Genomic DNA, 18402 nt, shown 5'->3' with positions numbered 1-18402 from the left:
GCTGGGGGGCTAGAGAGCATGGACAGAGAAGACAGAGGTAAAAACAGGGGTCATGGGTAGCAAGGGGGAGCAGGGAGCAGAGAATGGCTTTGATGCTGCCACTGAAAATCACAGAACCCAAATCTTTTTGAACTGGAAGATGCTTTAGAAATGATCTAGTCCAGTGGTTTTCAGCTGCCAATCCCCTTTTCCTACAATGAAATTTAATGCACAATCCTGATTAAAAACAAAAAAAACAAACAAATATCAGTTGTAGTTGAGTCAGTTTTGGCTCTTGGTGACCCTGTGTACGTCAGAGTAGAAGTGTGCTCCATGGGAATTTCAATAGCTGATTGTTCAGCAGTAGATAGCCAGGCCTTTCTTCCAAGGCATCTCTGGGTAGACTTAAACCTCCAGCCTTTCAGCAGGCAGCCAGGTGTGTTATCGCACAATCACGATAAATAAACACAAAAGTGGAGCAGCTCTTTTTTTCCTTGAATAAATATTCCTTGAATATTTTCTTTTTTAATTGTGCTTTAGGTGAAAGTTTACAGAGCAAATTAGTTTCTCATTAAAGAATTAATACACATATTGTTTTGTGATACTGATTGCCAACCCTGCAATGTGTCAACACCCTCCGCTTCTCAACCTTGGGTTCCCCATTTCCATTCGTCCAGTTTTCCTGTGTCTTCCTGCCTTCTCATCTTTGCTTTTGGGCTGGTATGCCCATTTAGTCTCATATATATGGTTGAACTACATATGTTATTGTTTGTTTTATGGCCCTGTCTAATCTTTGGCTGAAGGGTGAACCTCAGGAGTGACTTCATTACTGAGCTAAAAGGATATCCAGGGGCCATACTCTCAGAATTTCCCTAGTCTCTGTCAGTCCAGTAAATCTGGTTTTTTTTTTGTGAGTTAGAATTTTGTTCTACATTTTTCTCCAGCTCTGTCTGGGACCCTCTATTGCCATCCCTGTCAGAGTAGTCAGTGGTGGTAGCCGCACACCATCTAGTTGTGCTGGACTCAGTCTGGTGGAGGCTGTGGTAGTTGTGGTCCATTAGTCCTTCAGACTGATCTTTCCCTTGTGTCTTCGGTTTTCTTCATTCTCCATTGTGGAGAAGCTCTTTTTCAGGTGGATTGGGGTCAAAGTCCCACACTTTCACTGCTTCCATGGCCTAGCTGTGACTTGGGGCAGGGCTTAATAACCTAAAGTAAGTATTAAGGTGTTGGCTTAACAGCGTGACCAACAAAAGGAGAACGCTGTATTTTGATAACTACCTAGAATTTCATAGTAACATTTTAGAATGGAAATATTTTTACTGCAGTGTGTATATAAACTTTGTATTTCATGGACTGAGATTCTTTTATTTTGCATTTGTATATATATTTTTTTAATTTTCATGATAATCTTTTTAGAATTTAGTGCCTCAGTGAGTTGGAATTGACTCAATGGCAACGGGTTTGGTTTCGAGTTTTAAAGGCATTAATAAGGCACCCTGGTGGCTTAATGGCTAAGTGCTTGGCTGCAAACTAAAAGGTTGGTGGTTCAAACCCACCCAGCAGCTCTGTGGGAGAGAAGACCTGGCAATCTGCTTCCATAAAGATTACAGCCTAGAAAGTCCAATGGGGTAGTTCTACTCTGTCCTGTAAGGCCACTATGAGTAGATATTGACTCAATGGTACCAAAGAACAATAACAACCAAGGTATTAATATGATGCTGTTATCAAGGCACTTGGGTTGATCTATGTAATCCAGTCCTTCCATTAATAAAGGAAAGACAAAATCAAGAAATTTAACCAAGATCGTATAAAATAATTTGTGGTGAATTCTGGAGTGTCTAGCAATAGTAAATTATCCACTCTTTTCTCCCTCTTGAGCACACACCTGCTCACTCTCTCTCTCGCTGGGTAACTGGCATTGGAGTCCCAGGAGGTATGAACTGTCAACACATGGCAGTACAACATCTGAGCAATAGGTAATGTGTCCACATGGCACAGGTTTCTGGGAAACACATGAATATTTGTCCATTAATATGTAACTTTTTCAAGGCTTCAGACAAAGACAGAGAGATCTTTGGATTTTCAGCTCCTTTCCCTGTTTGCCAGAAAATTGCTTCACATCATATCATTATAAAATGGTCTCTTTTGCAGTGACAGATGTGTATAAAATATGTGCATTTCTTTGGACTTTATTAATATTGGCTGGGTACCTATGGATATAATCACTCAATGGCATATGAGTATATGCCTGTGACCCAGACTACATTCTTTAGAGAAATGAAGGGCCAGGGACAGAAAAATGCCACTTATGTAATTCCTCCAGAGCCACTAGAGAATATCCAAATTGGATAGGCAGACAAAATGTCATATCATGGGAACTAGAGGTGACTGTCTTCAATCTTAGCAACCTGAGTCATATTGACAAAAGTCATCAATGTATTACACCTTTTTTCACACTATCTAGAGTTTGCTTCTGCTGTCTTTGTATCTCAAATGCTTGAAATTTAAAGCTGTACATGCCTTTGTAACACTCTGGTTGTTCTTTAGAACAGTGGTTCCTAAATGCTGGGTTTTGAATGTTGCCAGCCTTGAATGAGGTTTTTATGAGTCTATAGCAAAATAACAAAAATGAGAAAATTTAAGTGCATTTTCATAAAGCTATGCTTATTAAATTTAAAGGACTCCCTTCTCTTTATTTTGAGATTGTTTTTACAGCCCTAATGGCCCACAGAGCTATTGGGTTAATGAGATAGTTCTAAAAGAATCTAACCACTGGTGTAGAAAAATCTCCTTTTGTTTCTTTCCTTTTAGCTTGTTTCAGAAAAAGCAAAAGCAAAGCAATTCTGAAACAAACTCCAATCATTATCCTGACTAATTTACAAGTCTCTTGCTGTCATTTATTCAGGATGTATTGAGCACCTATATATGTTAGGCACTAGGACTGTTTCTGGAGTTCCTGGGTGGTGCAAATGATTAACGAGCTTGGTGGTTAACAAAAAGGTTGGCGGTTCAAAACCCAGAGGCACCTTGGGAGAAAGGAATGGCAATCTACTTCTGAAAAACCAGCCACTGAAAACCCTACGGAGTGCAGTTCTACACTGACACACATGAGGCCGCCATGAGTAGGAGTGGACGCGACAGCAACTAGAAAGCTGGAAGTCCATTTATACTCTGGGGAAGCTGCTCAATGATCTGGATGGACCACAAACCTACAGAGGAGCCTTGGGTTTGGTTGGGTCTCTCTTGGTTTGTGTCTGGGTCAGAACTTTCCAAATTCTGGCCAGCAACTCTAGCCCTGCCCTGGAATCAACTCAATAATCTGTAATGTCCAGGAGGGCAGCTACTACTACCTGCTGGAGAACTCTCTAGGATCTGTAAGTCTGGATTTTTTGTCTGATTTTGCGTATATCCTTTAGACAACGTTCTGTTCTCTCGTAAGCTTGGTGATTTCTTGGACACTAACAACACACACAAGAGGTCTCTATTTTGTGGCTGCGCAAACACTTTCAATTGATAAAAGTATGCCATGGCTTAAGCCATCTGCAGAAGGCATGAGACTATGGAACACACCTTTCTGAAGTCACGCGAATCCTCTCATCATTGGACGAGTTAAATCGATCATCCTTTTCCCTGAAATATTCTTCTATGCACTGTTCTTCAAAATCATGTACTTTCTTGAGTTCATCATCAGTTATGAAGAGTTCTGTGAAAGAAAAAAAAAAGAGAAAGATATGAGGCAGAGAAGTAAAAGTGATGATATCTGACTGGCGGGTCTAATGACATTCTTAATCTAAGTCAAGGTTATGAAAAGGGGCCTAGATTCTTTCCTAAATCTCAAACTAAATCTACATCCAATCAGGCAACTCGACGCTGTCTTCTTTCTGCTCATTAGAGTCACTATGGGTATATGTATGAAGTTCACCTGAGCGTATCTGGTTTACTGCAGGGGCTGATGAGAATTATGTAAGTTGCAAGCCCCAAAACATAGTTAAATAAAGAAAAGGGAAGTACACAGAAAATGTAGGTTCCTTAAAAGCTCAAAAATTTCTGGGCTGAAGGGTGTGGCAGACAGACATTGCTGGTTGGCCTTACTAAAAGCTCTTTTGCAACCCCATTCTCTCTTTCCCACTTCCCCATTACTGGGGCTGGGAAGCCAAACGTACACACTTCCAGCTTCCTAAGAAACTAGCACTACTCATGCAGCCCAGTTTGGCCCATGACATAAAAGAAGTCTATTGCAGGGAAAAAAAAAAAAAAATTTTTTTTTTGGGAAGAGATCTTGCTTTTCTGATAAAATACAGAGATGTAGCTACTTCTTTCTGTTTTTTCTCCTTCTCCTTTTCTTCCTGCCTCGAACATGAATGTAATGACTGGAACTGCAGCAGCTATTTTGCTGCCGTGAGACAAGACAGTATGATGAGAATAACTGAGCCTAAAAATAGAAGGGCTGTGGGTCTTTGTCTCCTTTGAGCCGTTTTTGAGCCCTGGGATGTCTACCTCTCCACTTTCTTTTCTGTTATGTGAGAAAAATAAAGTCTTATTTGTTTATGTTATTGTTAGCCTGATTTTGTTACTAGCAGGTAAACCAATTCTTAACCGATACTGTGGTAGAAAGAGCCTAGTGGAAATCTGAAGTTTTAAATGGCCCATGAATCAGGGTTAGGGTGGGAGAGTCGGTTTGGAAAAGCCATAAATGGGGGAAGTCCCTCTTCTAATCCTGTGTCCTTGAGATGCCACTGGGGCTGTTGAAAATGTTTGGAAGTCCTGGATTTTAGGTAATTGGGGGTTAGTTTTGTGAGGCTGTTCTGGCTTGCTCTGAGGCATTCGCCTGAATCTGCTTGTGGGATTCATCAGCATATGAATGTAAAAGCAGGTGAGAGTAGAGAAAACACCAGAAATAAGACTCTTCTGCTCAAATATGGCAGGCCACCTTGGAAGGGAGGAGAGGAAGAGCTTTATCAAGAGGGAGGCACTTGGGATTCAGTCATGAAATTGCCCAGTGCTTAGCTTGGAGGGATGGGAGTGAAAAGAGGCAGTTTCTAGGACCCTGCAAAGTACAGACTCCTTCCTGTTAATACTATATTTTAGAACAAAGGAAGTAAGCATACCAGTAATCCCATCTTATGATGTATTTGAATTATGACAAACCGCATTTAACGACCATCTGTTTTTTGGACATTTAGAGTCGGAATCTACTCTATAGTAATGTTTTTTTTTTTTTTTAATTGTTAGTACTATGTACTACCTACAATGTTGCAGCGTATAATTTGCTGATGTTATCATTCTCAGATGTTCACTCACAGATGTTCAGTGTTATGATTTACTGTTCAAAATACTGCCCTATAGCTGGCTTTGGCTTGGTCTACAGTGAAGTCAGTGTCAGTGTCGGGAGTCCTGAGGGACAGAAAGTTGGGCAATGTTCAACTCTAACAACATACGACAATTGAACTGGGCACGTGCCCAACAGCTGTTATGACACTGACTTCATTGTAGACCAGACCTACAGCGTGATCTTATTCAGTGTTTTGTACCGTCAGAAGCATTGGTTATTAATTTGAAGGCGAGTTTTTCGAATTTCTCATACTGTCACACTTGTACTGCTTACACCCCCAACAATATGCCTAGCAAAAGAAGTCATGCCACTGTAAGTTCTAATCCAAAAAAGACGGCAAGGAAGGCTCTAGACATGGATATAGAGATGAAGATCATCGAGGCCTATGATGATGGGAAAAAACTTGCTGAAATAGCATGTGAGGAAGGACTGTCTCGTTGGAAACTGTTTCTACAGTCATTAAGGATAAGAATAGGATTTTGGAGGCAGTTAAAGGAGCGATTGGCATAAAATTGACAATTTCAGCAAAGAAAAGGCAAGGGCCGATCCATGAGATAGAGAAGCTGTTGATGATTTGGATAGAAGACCAAATCCAGAAGAAGATTCCTATGAGTTTCCTGACTATTCAAACGAAAGCACACAGCCTTTTTGAAAACTTGAAGGAACAGCAAAGACTTTGATGCCACCAAGGGCTGGTTTCATCACTTCGAATGCAGATTTGGATAACAGAACGTGTGTATGACTGGAGAAGCAGGAAGTGCTGAGGTTGAAGCTGCCAAAAAATTCAAGGATGGGCTGGACAAGATAATACAAGATGAAGAACATCTACCAGAGTAGATTATGTAATGTTTCCAACCCCAAAGACAAAGATTGGATTTATAAAGATACTGATAGTAAATGGCAATAATAATGAAAACAAACAAAAAAAAAGGTATTCGACTTACATCAGAACCAACTTACAATGGAGTCATAACGGGTCCCTGTTGTAAATCGGAGACTGCCTATACTTGATATTTACTCTTCTAGCACCTTAAATAGTGTCTTGTTTGACTACTTTGTCTACTAATACTAGTACTCTATATCTAATACTGTTTTTTTTCTTTTTTTGAAAAAAACCCCCAAATATGCCAGATTTTACAAGAAAAATTAAATTTTACACTGCAGAGTATTTTCCTCTGAGGTTCTCCAAGAACTAGGCTTCGGAGGCAACTGGCAGTGTCCTGGGTTCTTTTAACTAGGCTACAGATTGATAGTGAAAAGTTTACTTTGGTTTATTGATTAATATAATGCAGATGCCCATGTCTCTGCCCTTTACCCTTTCTGACCCAGCCACAGCTCTGAAATCTTCTCTGAGAAGGAGCCAACAATTTGCTCCATCCCTTCCCTGTTTCTGGTGACGTGGTGATGCTTTTTATTGCTATTATTAGTGATAACAAGAAAACCATGAACTTGAACTTATGTAGCTGGCTTTTTCAGGTCTGTGGCCTTCTGTGAGGGTATGGACATGAGCTGAAAGGGGTCTCCAGACTGCCTCACTTCCTTTGTTGTATTTCCAGACCACCCTCTTCGTAAACTCTGGATAAATGAGGTTCTCCTCTTACCATAAAAAAAAAAAAAAAGATTGGAGAATCTCTATTTTAAATGACTTTGGGGCCCTGGGTTAACCCTCAGCTTATTATCCACTGCAGAATATAGTTCATTAATAATAGCCCTCTGCCCCAGTTGAGCAGTTCATGTGCCACCACACTGATCAAGGTTTATAGCAGAGCTGGTTCTTCTTCTTTGTTTTTGCCATCATCTTTGTCGTCTTCTTCCTCTTCTCCTACTCCATTTGCTTCTTCTTTGTCTTCTCCCCCTGTGTCGTCTTCTCCTCCTGCTCCTTCCCCCCTTTCCCTAAGATTTCTATTTGCCTAAAATTTGTGAGGTAGCTGAAAAAGTGAATTTCGGAATTCCCAGCTCTCCCTAACACTCCAATTTTAATATCTAGAAAGATGTTGGGCATTACCATGTTGGGGAAGTTGCTAAAAGCTTCAGACTTAGAAAAACGATTGATTAAGTGGCTTTGGTTTTAAACCTTAGATGCACTGGGGATCATAAGGAATGTGACCAAGAATAACATGAGTTGCCTGTTATGAAGGTAGATTCCTGGGCCACGCTTCCAGAGGTTATTTTCAGTCATCTAGTGTAAGCTCACCACGCTTTGAGAAACCATACTAGCTTGCTTGCATGGGACTGGATTCCCAGTGGTTCTTAACTGAGGATGGTACTACTCCTCTAAGGGACAATTAGGAATTTGTAGGACCTTTAATAAGCCCTGGTGGCATAGTGGTTAAGCACTGGGCTGCTAACCAAAAGGTTGGTAGTTTGAACGCACCAACTGCCCCATGAGAGAAAGATGTGGCAGTCTGCTTCCGTAAAGAATTACAGCTTGGAAATCGTATGGGGCAGTTCTCCTCTGTCCTGCAGGGTTGCAATGAGTTGAAATCGACTAGCAGCAACAGTTTGGGTTTTTGGTTTTTTTTTTTCATGAGTACTAGTATTTAACGTTTAGAGGTCAGGTATGCTAAACCTTCTGCAATGTGTGGAATGAGCCTACACAATAAGGGATTGTTGCCCGTAAATGCCAGTAACACCTTCTTTTAGAAACACTGGGTTAGAAGGTGAAGGGTGAGGAATCTTTCATTTTGTTCTTTGAATAATGGGAACCAGGGCTGGTTTCCTTGTGAGGTCCTATAGGCACAATGCCTAAGGCTTAGGAGAATGTTTAAGACCTAAAAAGATGATAGGTCCAGAAATGGTAAGGGAAACTAAAACTTTGTCAAATGCAATTCAACTCAACTCATATGTAATGCTTTCTATACATACGGTAAAACTTGAGAAAGCCAGGACCTGTGTCAGGTAGATACTTGTCAGAGAAGGAAAACTCAAATATTTTCCACTAAAACGAGTGATAGAGAAGTGTAAGACTGCATTCTGTCAAAGGTGGAAATCCTGTGAGACCCTGAAAAACAAGGCAGTCCTGTCACAGGTTTCACTGTACAGTGGAGTGCTAAAAAAACCAAACCTGTTGCTGTCGAGTAGATCCCGACTCATAATGACCCTATAAGACAAACAGAACTGCCCCATAAGGTTTCCAAGGAGCAGCTGGTGGATTCAAACTGCTGACCTTTTGGTTAGCAGCCATGCTCTAAACCACTGCACCACCAGGGCTCCAGTCTAGCACTGGGTGTGTATTAATATGGTTGATGTATTTTGTGGTGGGACCGTAAGAAAGTTAGGACCCATGAAGGTGCTAAAAAAGACCTGCTGGAGATTGATTTTTATCTTACTGGGAAAGGAGATGAGGCTAAGAATATTCAATTTCAGCTTCTACTGTCTTCTTTCTAGCACTATTTCTTATGCAAGTATACCCTCCCAAGTCCCCAGGGCTGTTTTCTGTCTGCAGAAAATGGGAGGTGTTAGGTGGAATTGGTCCTGCATGATTTTGCCCGAGGAAGTGGTAGGGATTTCTGTTGTGTGGTTGGCTGGGGCTGCTGCTGGACACTTACTCAGGCCGTAGTCCCTTTCATCTGGGTCGCTCTCGTGTTTCCTCCATCGGCAGCACAGGTGCTGGAATATCATGGTCATGTGGCTGAAGATGATCAGAGGCGGGGGCAGAACCGGCCTCTCGTGGAAAGTCATGATGAGCTGATATCTTTGAAACTTCCACACTTGGTTAGATATCGATTTTACCTCAAAAAATGTGTTGCTGAAATAGAGACAGTGAGAATCAAGTGAGAAAATCTATTGGTCTCTGAAGCTCCCCCCGACCTGCCCCCTTTAAGTGCTCTGAGAAAGGACCCACTTACTTGAAGACAGCAATGAGGAGGTTGACCAGCAGGATGTTTGCCACTAAGAGGTAGCAGGCCATGATGGCCGGCACGATCCAGGCTCCTGTCTTGCAGGGAGGCAGCTGGATTATCTTACCATCTTCTCGGGTCTCATTCTGTCCACAGGGAGCTGAAGGAGCAACACAGGCAAGAAATGAAGCACCATGACTACTTGATTTTTTTTGAAAAAAAGAGACTGATTTGAGTGAAGGTTTTAGATGGAGAAAAGATACAGCCATCTCAAAACAAATGGAAAAAAAAAAATCCAAAACAAACAGAAAAATGGAAGCATATTGCAAATATCTCAAGAGGCTGTGACTCCACAGTAGAGTGGTGGTACCGGTCTCCCAAGTTGTCCTCTGACATGAAAGAGGTGTGAGGCACCCCTGCCTGCTCTCTCTGTCCTCTGGCCTGTGACACTCATGGAGCAGCACTTGGTGTCCCTTAGAAGCCCGGTGGGGGCTTTCCTGGAGTGGTCTGAGGAGCCCAGGAAGTGTTCACTGCCCTGTCAAGTTACTGAGGGCTATTGATTGAGAATTAACACCCAGACAGCTGTTAATTGCCACGAGAAACAACCCAGCTAACGATTTGCTGTCTCAGTGCAGAAAGAACAAGACAGGGCAGTGCCTTGGAAGTATTTAGAGGCTTGTCACTTGGCGTTCCTGACGGATGGGGTTTCACGAGAGAGAGGGATGAGGGACCACGGGGCGCACCCGTTCCAGAAATGCGCTTTTCAGGGAACAAAACCCAACTGCACTGACTAACCAGCCAAATAGGGGAAAGAGGTCTGGGGGTGGGGTGAGGGGGAAGGTGATGTGTAGGACTAGGTGAAGGTGAGTAATGTGGTAATGAGGCCTGCCTGGAGTTTCTGGGTAAGTTTTAGGAAAAAGAAGTGACAAAAAAACCTGACAAAGCACCTTAATACTGCTTTGACAGTGTGGCCCAGGGAGTTGCTGATGCCCCAAGGTGAGGAGGGATAGGTGAGGCAGGCCTCCCTCTCCAGTTCCCTATTAGAACAAAGTCCTTTTTCATCCACCTGTATAAAGGTGAGGGAGGGGGCAGAAAAAGATAAGGGGCAGGGGAGCGGTTTTGAAGACCTCTTCAGTCCCTGCCTGGGCGGTGCAAATGCTCAACTGCTAACAGAAAAGTTGGAGGGTCAAGTTTACTTAGAGGTGCCTCAGAAGAAAGACCTGGAGATCCACTTCCAAAAGATCAGCCATGGAAAACACCATGGAGCACAGTGCACAGTTCTACTCTGACACACACAGGGTGGCCGTGAGTCAGAATTCACTCCACAGCAACTGGTTTGAAGACCTCTCAGCAGTGACCGCTTTTGAAGATCCACCAGGAGGGTTAGAAAGTTGACGCCACATCTACTCCCAGGCTGGAGCACCTGGCAAGGGGTGTCCATTCCTTCTGGAGAGTTCCAGTTGCTAGGCTGTGCTCTGTACATCAGTTTTCCACCTTGGCTGCACACGGGGATCACCTGGGGAGCTTTCAAAAAATACCTGTGTCTAGCAATATTCCAGACAATTAAGTGAGAATCTCTGAGGGTGCCCCAGGCATCATTTTTTTTTTTTTTTTAAAGCTTCCCAGGTAATTCTCATGTGCCACTAAGGTTGAGGCCACTGAGCTTGAATTAGGCTGGAAAAAATGACTTGATGGGTGATGTGCCCTGCGGTCCAAAATGCACCCTCTCAACAAATTAGGGATTTTATCATTTCAGGACACCAGGACCCTGTTTTTCTGCCCAGAAAAAGGTGGCAAAGCTTTTCCTTTGGTTTTGCTGGAAGATGTTAGGATGTTAGGCTCAGGGGTTGACAACGAGCTGGGCTCTTTTTATTTATTGGCATCGTGGCACCAACCACCCAAGAAATCCACGTAGGAGGCCCTGATCATGTCCTCCCCAGGAAGGGAAACCCCCACTGGTTTCAGGATGAAGTCCAGACCCTGAAGGTGACTGGCCCAGTGCCTACTCTTGCCACTTTCCGCTCTCACTCCAAGCACAAACTGGGCCGAGCCTCTTGTGGTTTCTAGAAATGCCATATTCTCTTACTTCCTGATTTCAAGCCAGGCTTTTTCCTTTGCTTCCAAACCCTCCTCTCACACCTTGCTGTCACTTCCAGCTTTCACCTGGGTGAATCCTATTCATTCTTCACTGCCTACCCAGCTTACCAAAGCCCACGCAGCTCATTCTCTGTCTCCATAAGGTATTTTCCTTATGGTCCAAGAGTCCCAGAGCACTGTTTCTGCTTGCCCCTTGGTAGGTCTTCTCACTCTTTCTGGCCATTGCCAGTTTACTCGTCTGTGTCCCACACTGGATTCCCAATGGGAAATTGCTCTGTGTGGTGTCCCATTGCTTGGCATAGTGTATACACCCCTATATCCATACATGTGCACACACTACCAGTGTTTGTTGAATAAATTAAAGGTATCATGTGGACATGATCTGGTTGATGGGCAGTCACAGACATGTCCCACACCACTAGTTCTGAGGGGTTATGAACTCCTTCCTTGGGTCCTTTCCGGAAATCCTTCCCTTGATTTGGCACAAAGTCTTCCTATGCTCAACCATTCTTCAGTCTCTGTTACCCACTTGGCTGCAGGTTTCAGGGAATCTTCTGCTTCTCTCTCCTCTGTGAAGCTCCCTGGCCCTCCATGCCCTTCCCTTCTGGCTGACTGTGGAGTGCAAATGTCACCCCCTCTCTTCTGCCCTTTCCGACACACAGCAGCAGAAATAACAAAGTGTACACAGTTTTTAGACAGGTGGTCCCTGATCTCCGTTTCTCGACTCCATTCTGACAGTAGAATACACTCATGAGGAGTAGAGCTCATCCATCTTGCTCTTCTGACCCATATTTAGTGAAGGCCACGGAGACACTAGCCGGAAGATGAGCAGTTCAAACCTACTCAAAGGTGCCTTGGAAGAAAAGTCTGGCAATCTACTTCTGAAAAAATTGGCTACCGAAACCCTGTTATACTCTGACACACATGCGGTCACCATGAGTCAGAACAGACTCAATAGCAAATGGTTTATGCAGACACTTCCTCTTTTACGGCCCTTCTTTGCCTAGGGAGGAAATCAAGGAGAATAGCAGGCACTCCCTTGCTTCAAGTGACCTATGAGCATTCCCATGACCTCCAGATAGTGCAGTCAACATGTCCCTAGGTCTCTGTTGTGCTCTTCTGCTCACTTCCTCAAAGGCCCATACTACTAAAAAAAAAAAATTGGACTAGCTTAAAATCTCTGTAAAAGGTTTGATTTGATATATGACATGATTGGCCCTGGGAGTATTTGCCAACCCAGGGCATTAATTTATTCTAACTTCCCCTACCTTTTATACCACCTGCCTTTACAGAGGCAGTACCAATTTAGTACCACTCATCTATCAGTTTGTTGTACTGTGGTGGCTTGCATGTCGCTGTGATGCCGGAAGCTATGCCACTGGTATTTCAAATATCAACAGGGAGGGGGCGGAGCCAAGATGGCGGACTAGGCAGACGCTACCTCGGATCCCTCGCACAACAAAGACACGGAAAAACAAGTGAATCGATCACATACATAACGATCTACGAACCCTGAACAACAAACACAGGTTTAGAGACGGAGAACGAACTAATACGGGGAAGCAGCGATTGTTTCCAGAGCCTGGAGCCAGCGTACCAGTCAGGTACAGCACAAGCACAGAGAGCTGCTCCACCCCCCTGAACTAACACCGGGAGGGGGCCCAGCCAGTTCCGCGGGTGGCGTGGGACGCAGCCGGTAGGAAAAGTCCCTGGGAGGCAGTGACTGGTCTTGGAACGGGGAGAGCAGCGTCCCAGCCAGGGAACCGTCCCGCCGGGATTTGGACTGGACGCAGGTACGGCATAAACACGGAGAGCTGCTCCACCCCCCTGAACTAACCCCGGGAGGGGGCCCAGTTGGGTCGCGCGGGCGGCGTGGGACGCAGCCGGTAGGAGAAGTCCCCAGGAGGCAGCGACTGGTATTGGAGCGGGGAGAACAGCGTCCCAGCCGGGACACTCGGTCACAGCACAAGCACGGGGAGCTGCTCCACCCACCTGAACTAACCCCGGGAGGCGGCCCAACTGGTTCTCGGAGGTGGCACGGCAACGCGGCTGGAGAGACGAGAAGTCCCTGGGAGGCAGCGACTGATTTTGGAGTCGAGAGTGCACCGTCCCAGTAGGGGAGCCTTGACGCTGGGCGTGGGGCTGGAAGCGGAGGATCTGACCTTGACTCCAGCGGGCCAGACCCCCTGGGGGCAATCTCCACACAGCCAGCACACATAGGCGACGCGCCCCGCAGGAATCTCAGATATAATAGTCATTCCAAGCAAGACAAGCAACTCTGGCTATATTCTGAGGTGCTACTCTCCTATCTCTCTGTTCCCTCCCCCACCCTCCCCAGGCACCTTCATTAACATCCAAATAGCCTGAGCCAGAGGGAGAACTCTGATAGGGATCTGACTGCATTTTTTTTTTTAGCGGATTTTCTGGGAAAACTAGTTTCCCAGTGATGGCTCGGAGACAACAATCCATATCAAACCACTTAAAGAAGCAGACCATGACAGCTTCTCCAACCCCCCAAACAAAAGAATCAAAATCTTTCCCAAATGAAGATACAATCCTGGAATTATCAGATACAGGATATAAAAAACTAATTTACAGAATGCTACAGGACATCACAAATGAAATAAGGCAAACTGCAGAAAAAGCCAAGGAACACACTGATAAAACTGTTGAAGAACTCAAAAAGATTATTCAAGAACATAGTGGAAAAATTAATAAGTTGCAAGAATCCATAGAGAGACAACATGTAGAAATCCAAAAGATTAACAATAAAATTACAGAATTAGACAACGCAATAGGAAGTCAGAGGAGCAGACTCGAGCAATTAGAATGCAGACTGGGACATCTGGAGGACCAGGGAATCAACACCAACATAGCTGAAAAAAAATCAGATAAAAGAATTAAAAAAAATGAAGAAACCTTAAGAATCATGTGGGACTCTATCAAGAAGGATAACCTGCGGGTGATTGGAGTCCCAGAACAGGGAGGGGGACAGAAAACACAGAGAAAATAGTTGAAGAACTCCTGACACAAAACTTCCCTGACATCATGAAAGTCGAAAGGATATCTATCCAAGATGCTCATCGAACCCCATTTAAGATTGATCCAAAAAGAAAAACACCAAGACATATTATCATCAAACTCGCCAAAACCAAAGATAAACAGAAAATTTTAAAAGCAGCCAGGGAGAAAAGAAAGGTTTCCTTCAAGGGAGAATCAATAAGAATAAGTTCAGACTACTCAGCAGAAACCATGCAGGCAAGAAGGGAATGGGACGACATATACAGAACACTGAAGGAGAAAAACTGCCAGCCAAGGATCATACATCCAGCAAAACTCTCTCTGAAATATGAAGGCGAAATTAAGATATTTACAGACAAACACAAGTTTAGAGAATTTGCAAAAACCAAACCAAAGCTACAAGAAATACTAAAGGATATTGTTTGGTCAGAAAACCAATAATATCAGATATCAGCACAACACAAGGTCACAAAACAGAACGTCCTGATATCAACTCAAATAGGGAAATCACAAAAACAAACAAATTAAGATTAATTAAAAAAAAAATACACATAACAGGGAATCATGGAAGTCAATAGGTAAAAGATCACAATAATCAAAAAGAGGGACTAAATACAGGAGGCATTGAACTGCCATATGGAGAGTGATTCAAGGCGATATAGAACAATACAAGTTAGGTTTTTACTCAGAAAAATAGGGGTAAATAATAAGGTAACCACAAAAAGGTATAGCAACTCTATAACTCAAGATAAAAGCCAAGAAAAACGTAACGACTCAACTAACATAAAGTCAAACACTATGAAAATGAGGATCTCACAATTTACAAAAAAAAACGCCTCAGCACAAAAAAGTATGTGGAAAAATGAAATTGTCAACAACACACATAAAAAGGCATCAAAATGACAGCACTAAAAACTTATTTATCTATAATTACGCTGAATGTAAATGGACTAAATGCACCAATAAACAGACAGAGAGTCACAGACTGGATAAAGAAACACGATCCATCTATATGCTGCCTGCAAGAGACACACCTTAGACTTAGAGACACAAACAAACTAAAACTCAAAGGATGGAAAAAAATATATCAAGCAAACAATAAGCAAAAAAGAAGAGGAGTAGCAATATTAATTTCTGACAAAATAGACTTTAGACTTAAATCCACCACAAAGGATAAAGAAGGACACTATATAATGATAAAAGGGACAATTGATCAGGAAGACATAACCATATTAAATATTTATGCACCCAATGACAGGGCTGCAAGATACATAAATCAAATTTTAACAGAATTGAAAAGTGAGATAGATACCTTCACAACTATAGTAGGAGACTTCAACACACCACTTTCAGAGAAGGACAGGACATCCAGTAAGAAACTCAATAGAGACACGGAAGATCTAATTACAACAATCAACCAACTTGACCTCATTGACTTATACAGAACTCTCCACCCAACTGCTGCAAAATATACTTTTTTTCCTAGCGCACATGGAACATTCTCTAGAATAGACCACATATTAGGTCATAAAACAAACCTTTGCAGAGTCCAAAACATCGAAATATTACAAAGCATCTTCTCAGACCACAAGGCAATAAAACTAGAGATCAATAACAGAAAAACTAGGGAAAAGAAATCAAATACTTGGAAAATGAACAATATCCTCCTGAAAAAAGACTGGGTTATAGAAGACATCAAGGAGGGAATAAGGAAATTCTTAGAAAGCAACGAGAATGAAAATACTTCCTATCAAAACCTCTGGGACACAGCAAAAGCAGTGCTCAGAGGCCAATTTATATCGATAAATGCACACATACAAAAAGAAGAAAGAGCCAAAAGCAGAGAACTGTCCCGACAACTTGAACAAATAGAAACTGAGCAACAAAAGAATCCATCAGGCACCAGAAGAAAACAAATAATAAAAATTAGAGCTGAACTAAATGAATTAGAGAACAGAAAAACAATTGAAAGAATTAACAAAGCCAAAAGCTGGTTCTTTGAAAAAATTAACAAAATTGATAAACCATTGGCTAGACTGACTAAAGAAATACAGGAAAGGAAACAAATAACCTGAATAAGAAACGAGAAGGACCACATCACAACAGAACCAAATGAAATTAAAAGAATCATTTCAGATTATTATGAAAAATTGTACTCTAACAAATTTGAAAACCTACAAGAAATGGATGAATTCCTGGAAAAACACTACCTACCTAAACTAACACATTCAGAAGTAGAACAACTAAATAGACCCATAACAAAAAAAGAGATTGAAACTGTAATCAAAAAGCTCCCAACAAAAAAAAGCCCTGGCCCGGACGGCTTCACTGCAGAGTTCTACCAAACTTTCAGAGAAGAGTTAACACCACTACTTCTGAAGGTATTCCAAAGCATAGAAAATGACGGAATACTACCCAACTCATTCTATGAAGCCACCATCTCCCTGATACCAAAACCAGGTAAAGACATTACACAAAAAGAAAATTATAGACCTATATCCCTCATGAACATAGATGCAAAAATCCTCAACAAAATTCTAGCCAATAGAATCCAACAACACATCAAAAAAATAATTCACCCTGATCAAGTGGGCTTTATACCAGGTATGCAAGGCTGGTTTAATATCAGAAAAACCATTAATGTAATCCATCACATAAATAAATCAAAAGACAAAAACCACATGATCTTATCAATTGATGCAGAAAAGGCATTTGACAAAGTCCAACACCCATTTATGATAAAAACTCTTACCAAAATAGGAATTGAAGGAAAATTCCTCAACATAATAAAGGGCATCTATGCAAAGCCAACAGCCAATATCACTCTAAATGGAGAGAACCTGAAAGCATTTCCCTTGAGAACGGGAACCAGACAAGGATGCCCTTTATCACCGCTCTTATTCAACATCGTACTTGAAGTCCTAGCCAGGGCAATTAGGCTAGACAAAGAAATAAAGGTATCCGGATTGGCAAGGAGGAAGTAAAGCTATCACTATTTGCAGATGACATGATCCTATACATGGAAAACCCTAAGGAATCCTCCAGAAAACTACTGAAACTAATAGAAGAGTTTGGAAGAGTCTCAGGTTATAAAATAAACATACAAAAATCACTTGGATTCTTCTACATCAACAAAAAGAACACCGAAGAGGAAATAACCAAATCAATACCATTCACAGTAGCCCCCAAGAAGATAAGATACTTAGGAATAAATCTTACCAAGGATGTAAAAGACCTATACAAAGAAAACTGCAAAGCTCTACTACAAGAAATTCAAAAGGACATACTTAAGTGGAAAAACATACCTTGCTCATGGATAGGAAGACTTAACATAGTAAAAATGTCTATTCTACCAAAAGCCATCTATACATTTAACGCACTTCCGATCCAAATTCCAATGTCATATTTTAAGGGGATAGAGAAACAAATCACCAATTTCATATGGAAGGGAAAGAAGCCCCGGATAAGCAAAGCACTACTGAAAAAGAAGAAGAAAGTGGGAGGCCTCACTTTACCTGATTTCAGAACCTATTATACAGCCACAGTAGTCAAGACACCCTGGTATTGGTACAACAACAGGCACATAGACCAATGGAACAGAATTGAGAACCCAGACATAGATCCATCCACGTATGAGCAGCTGATATTTGACAAAGGACCAGTGTCAATTAATTGGGGAAAAGAAAGCCTTTTTAACAAATGGTGCTGGCATAACTGGATATTCATTTGCAAAAAAATGAAACAGGACCCATACCTTACACCATGCACAAAAACTAACTCCAAGTGGATCAAAGACCTAAACATAAAGACTAAAACGATAAAGATCATGGAAGAAAAAATTGGGACAACCCTAGGAGCCCTAATACAAGGCATAAACAGAATACAAAACATTACCAAAAATGATGAAGAGAAAGCCGATAACTGGGGGCTCCTAAAAATCAAACACCTATGCTCATCTAAAGACTTCACCAAAAGAGTAAAAAGACCACCTACAGACTGGGAAAGAATTTTCAGCTATGACATCTCCGACCAGCGCCTGATCTCTAAAATCTATATGATTCTGTCAAAACTCAACCACAAAAAGACAAACAACCCAATCAAAAAGTGGGCAAAGGATATGAACACACATTTCAC

The 18402-nt window shown here is 42.2% G+C and overlaps 1 protein-coding gene across 2 annotated transcripts in view; it reads right to left on the bottom strand.

The window, feature by feature from the left end:
- Positions 1-18402, bottom strand: part of TRPM3 (transient receptor potential cation channel subfamily M member 3) — a 996165-nt gene that overhangs the window by 9055 nt on the left and 968708 nt on the right. For both annotated transcript variants that reach the window (XM_023544757.2, XM_064291228.1), the window contains 3 exons: positions 9160-9310; positions 8860-9059; positions 3550-3682 (listed from right to left, as the gene is read on the bottom strand). In XM_023544757.2, the coding sequence (XP_023400525.2) occupies positions 3550-3682; positions 8860-9059; positions 9160-9310 (484 nt within the window). The remainder of the gene's footprint in view (positions 1-3549; positions 3683-8859; positions 9060-9159; positions 9311-18402) is intronic.

Source organism: Loxodonta africana, chromosome 9 (assembly GCF_030014295.1).
Source record: "Loxodonta africana isolate mLoxAfr1 chromosome 9, mLoxAfr1.hap2, whole genome shotgun sequence".
Classification (NCBI taxonomy): domain Eukaryota; kingdom Metazoa; phylum Chordata; class Mammalia; order Proboscidea; family Elephantidae; genus Loxodonta; species Loxodonta africana.
This window is presented reverse-complemented; position numbering and strand designations above follow the sequence as displayed.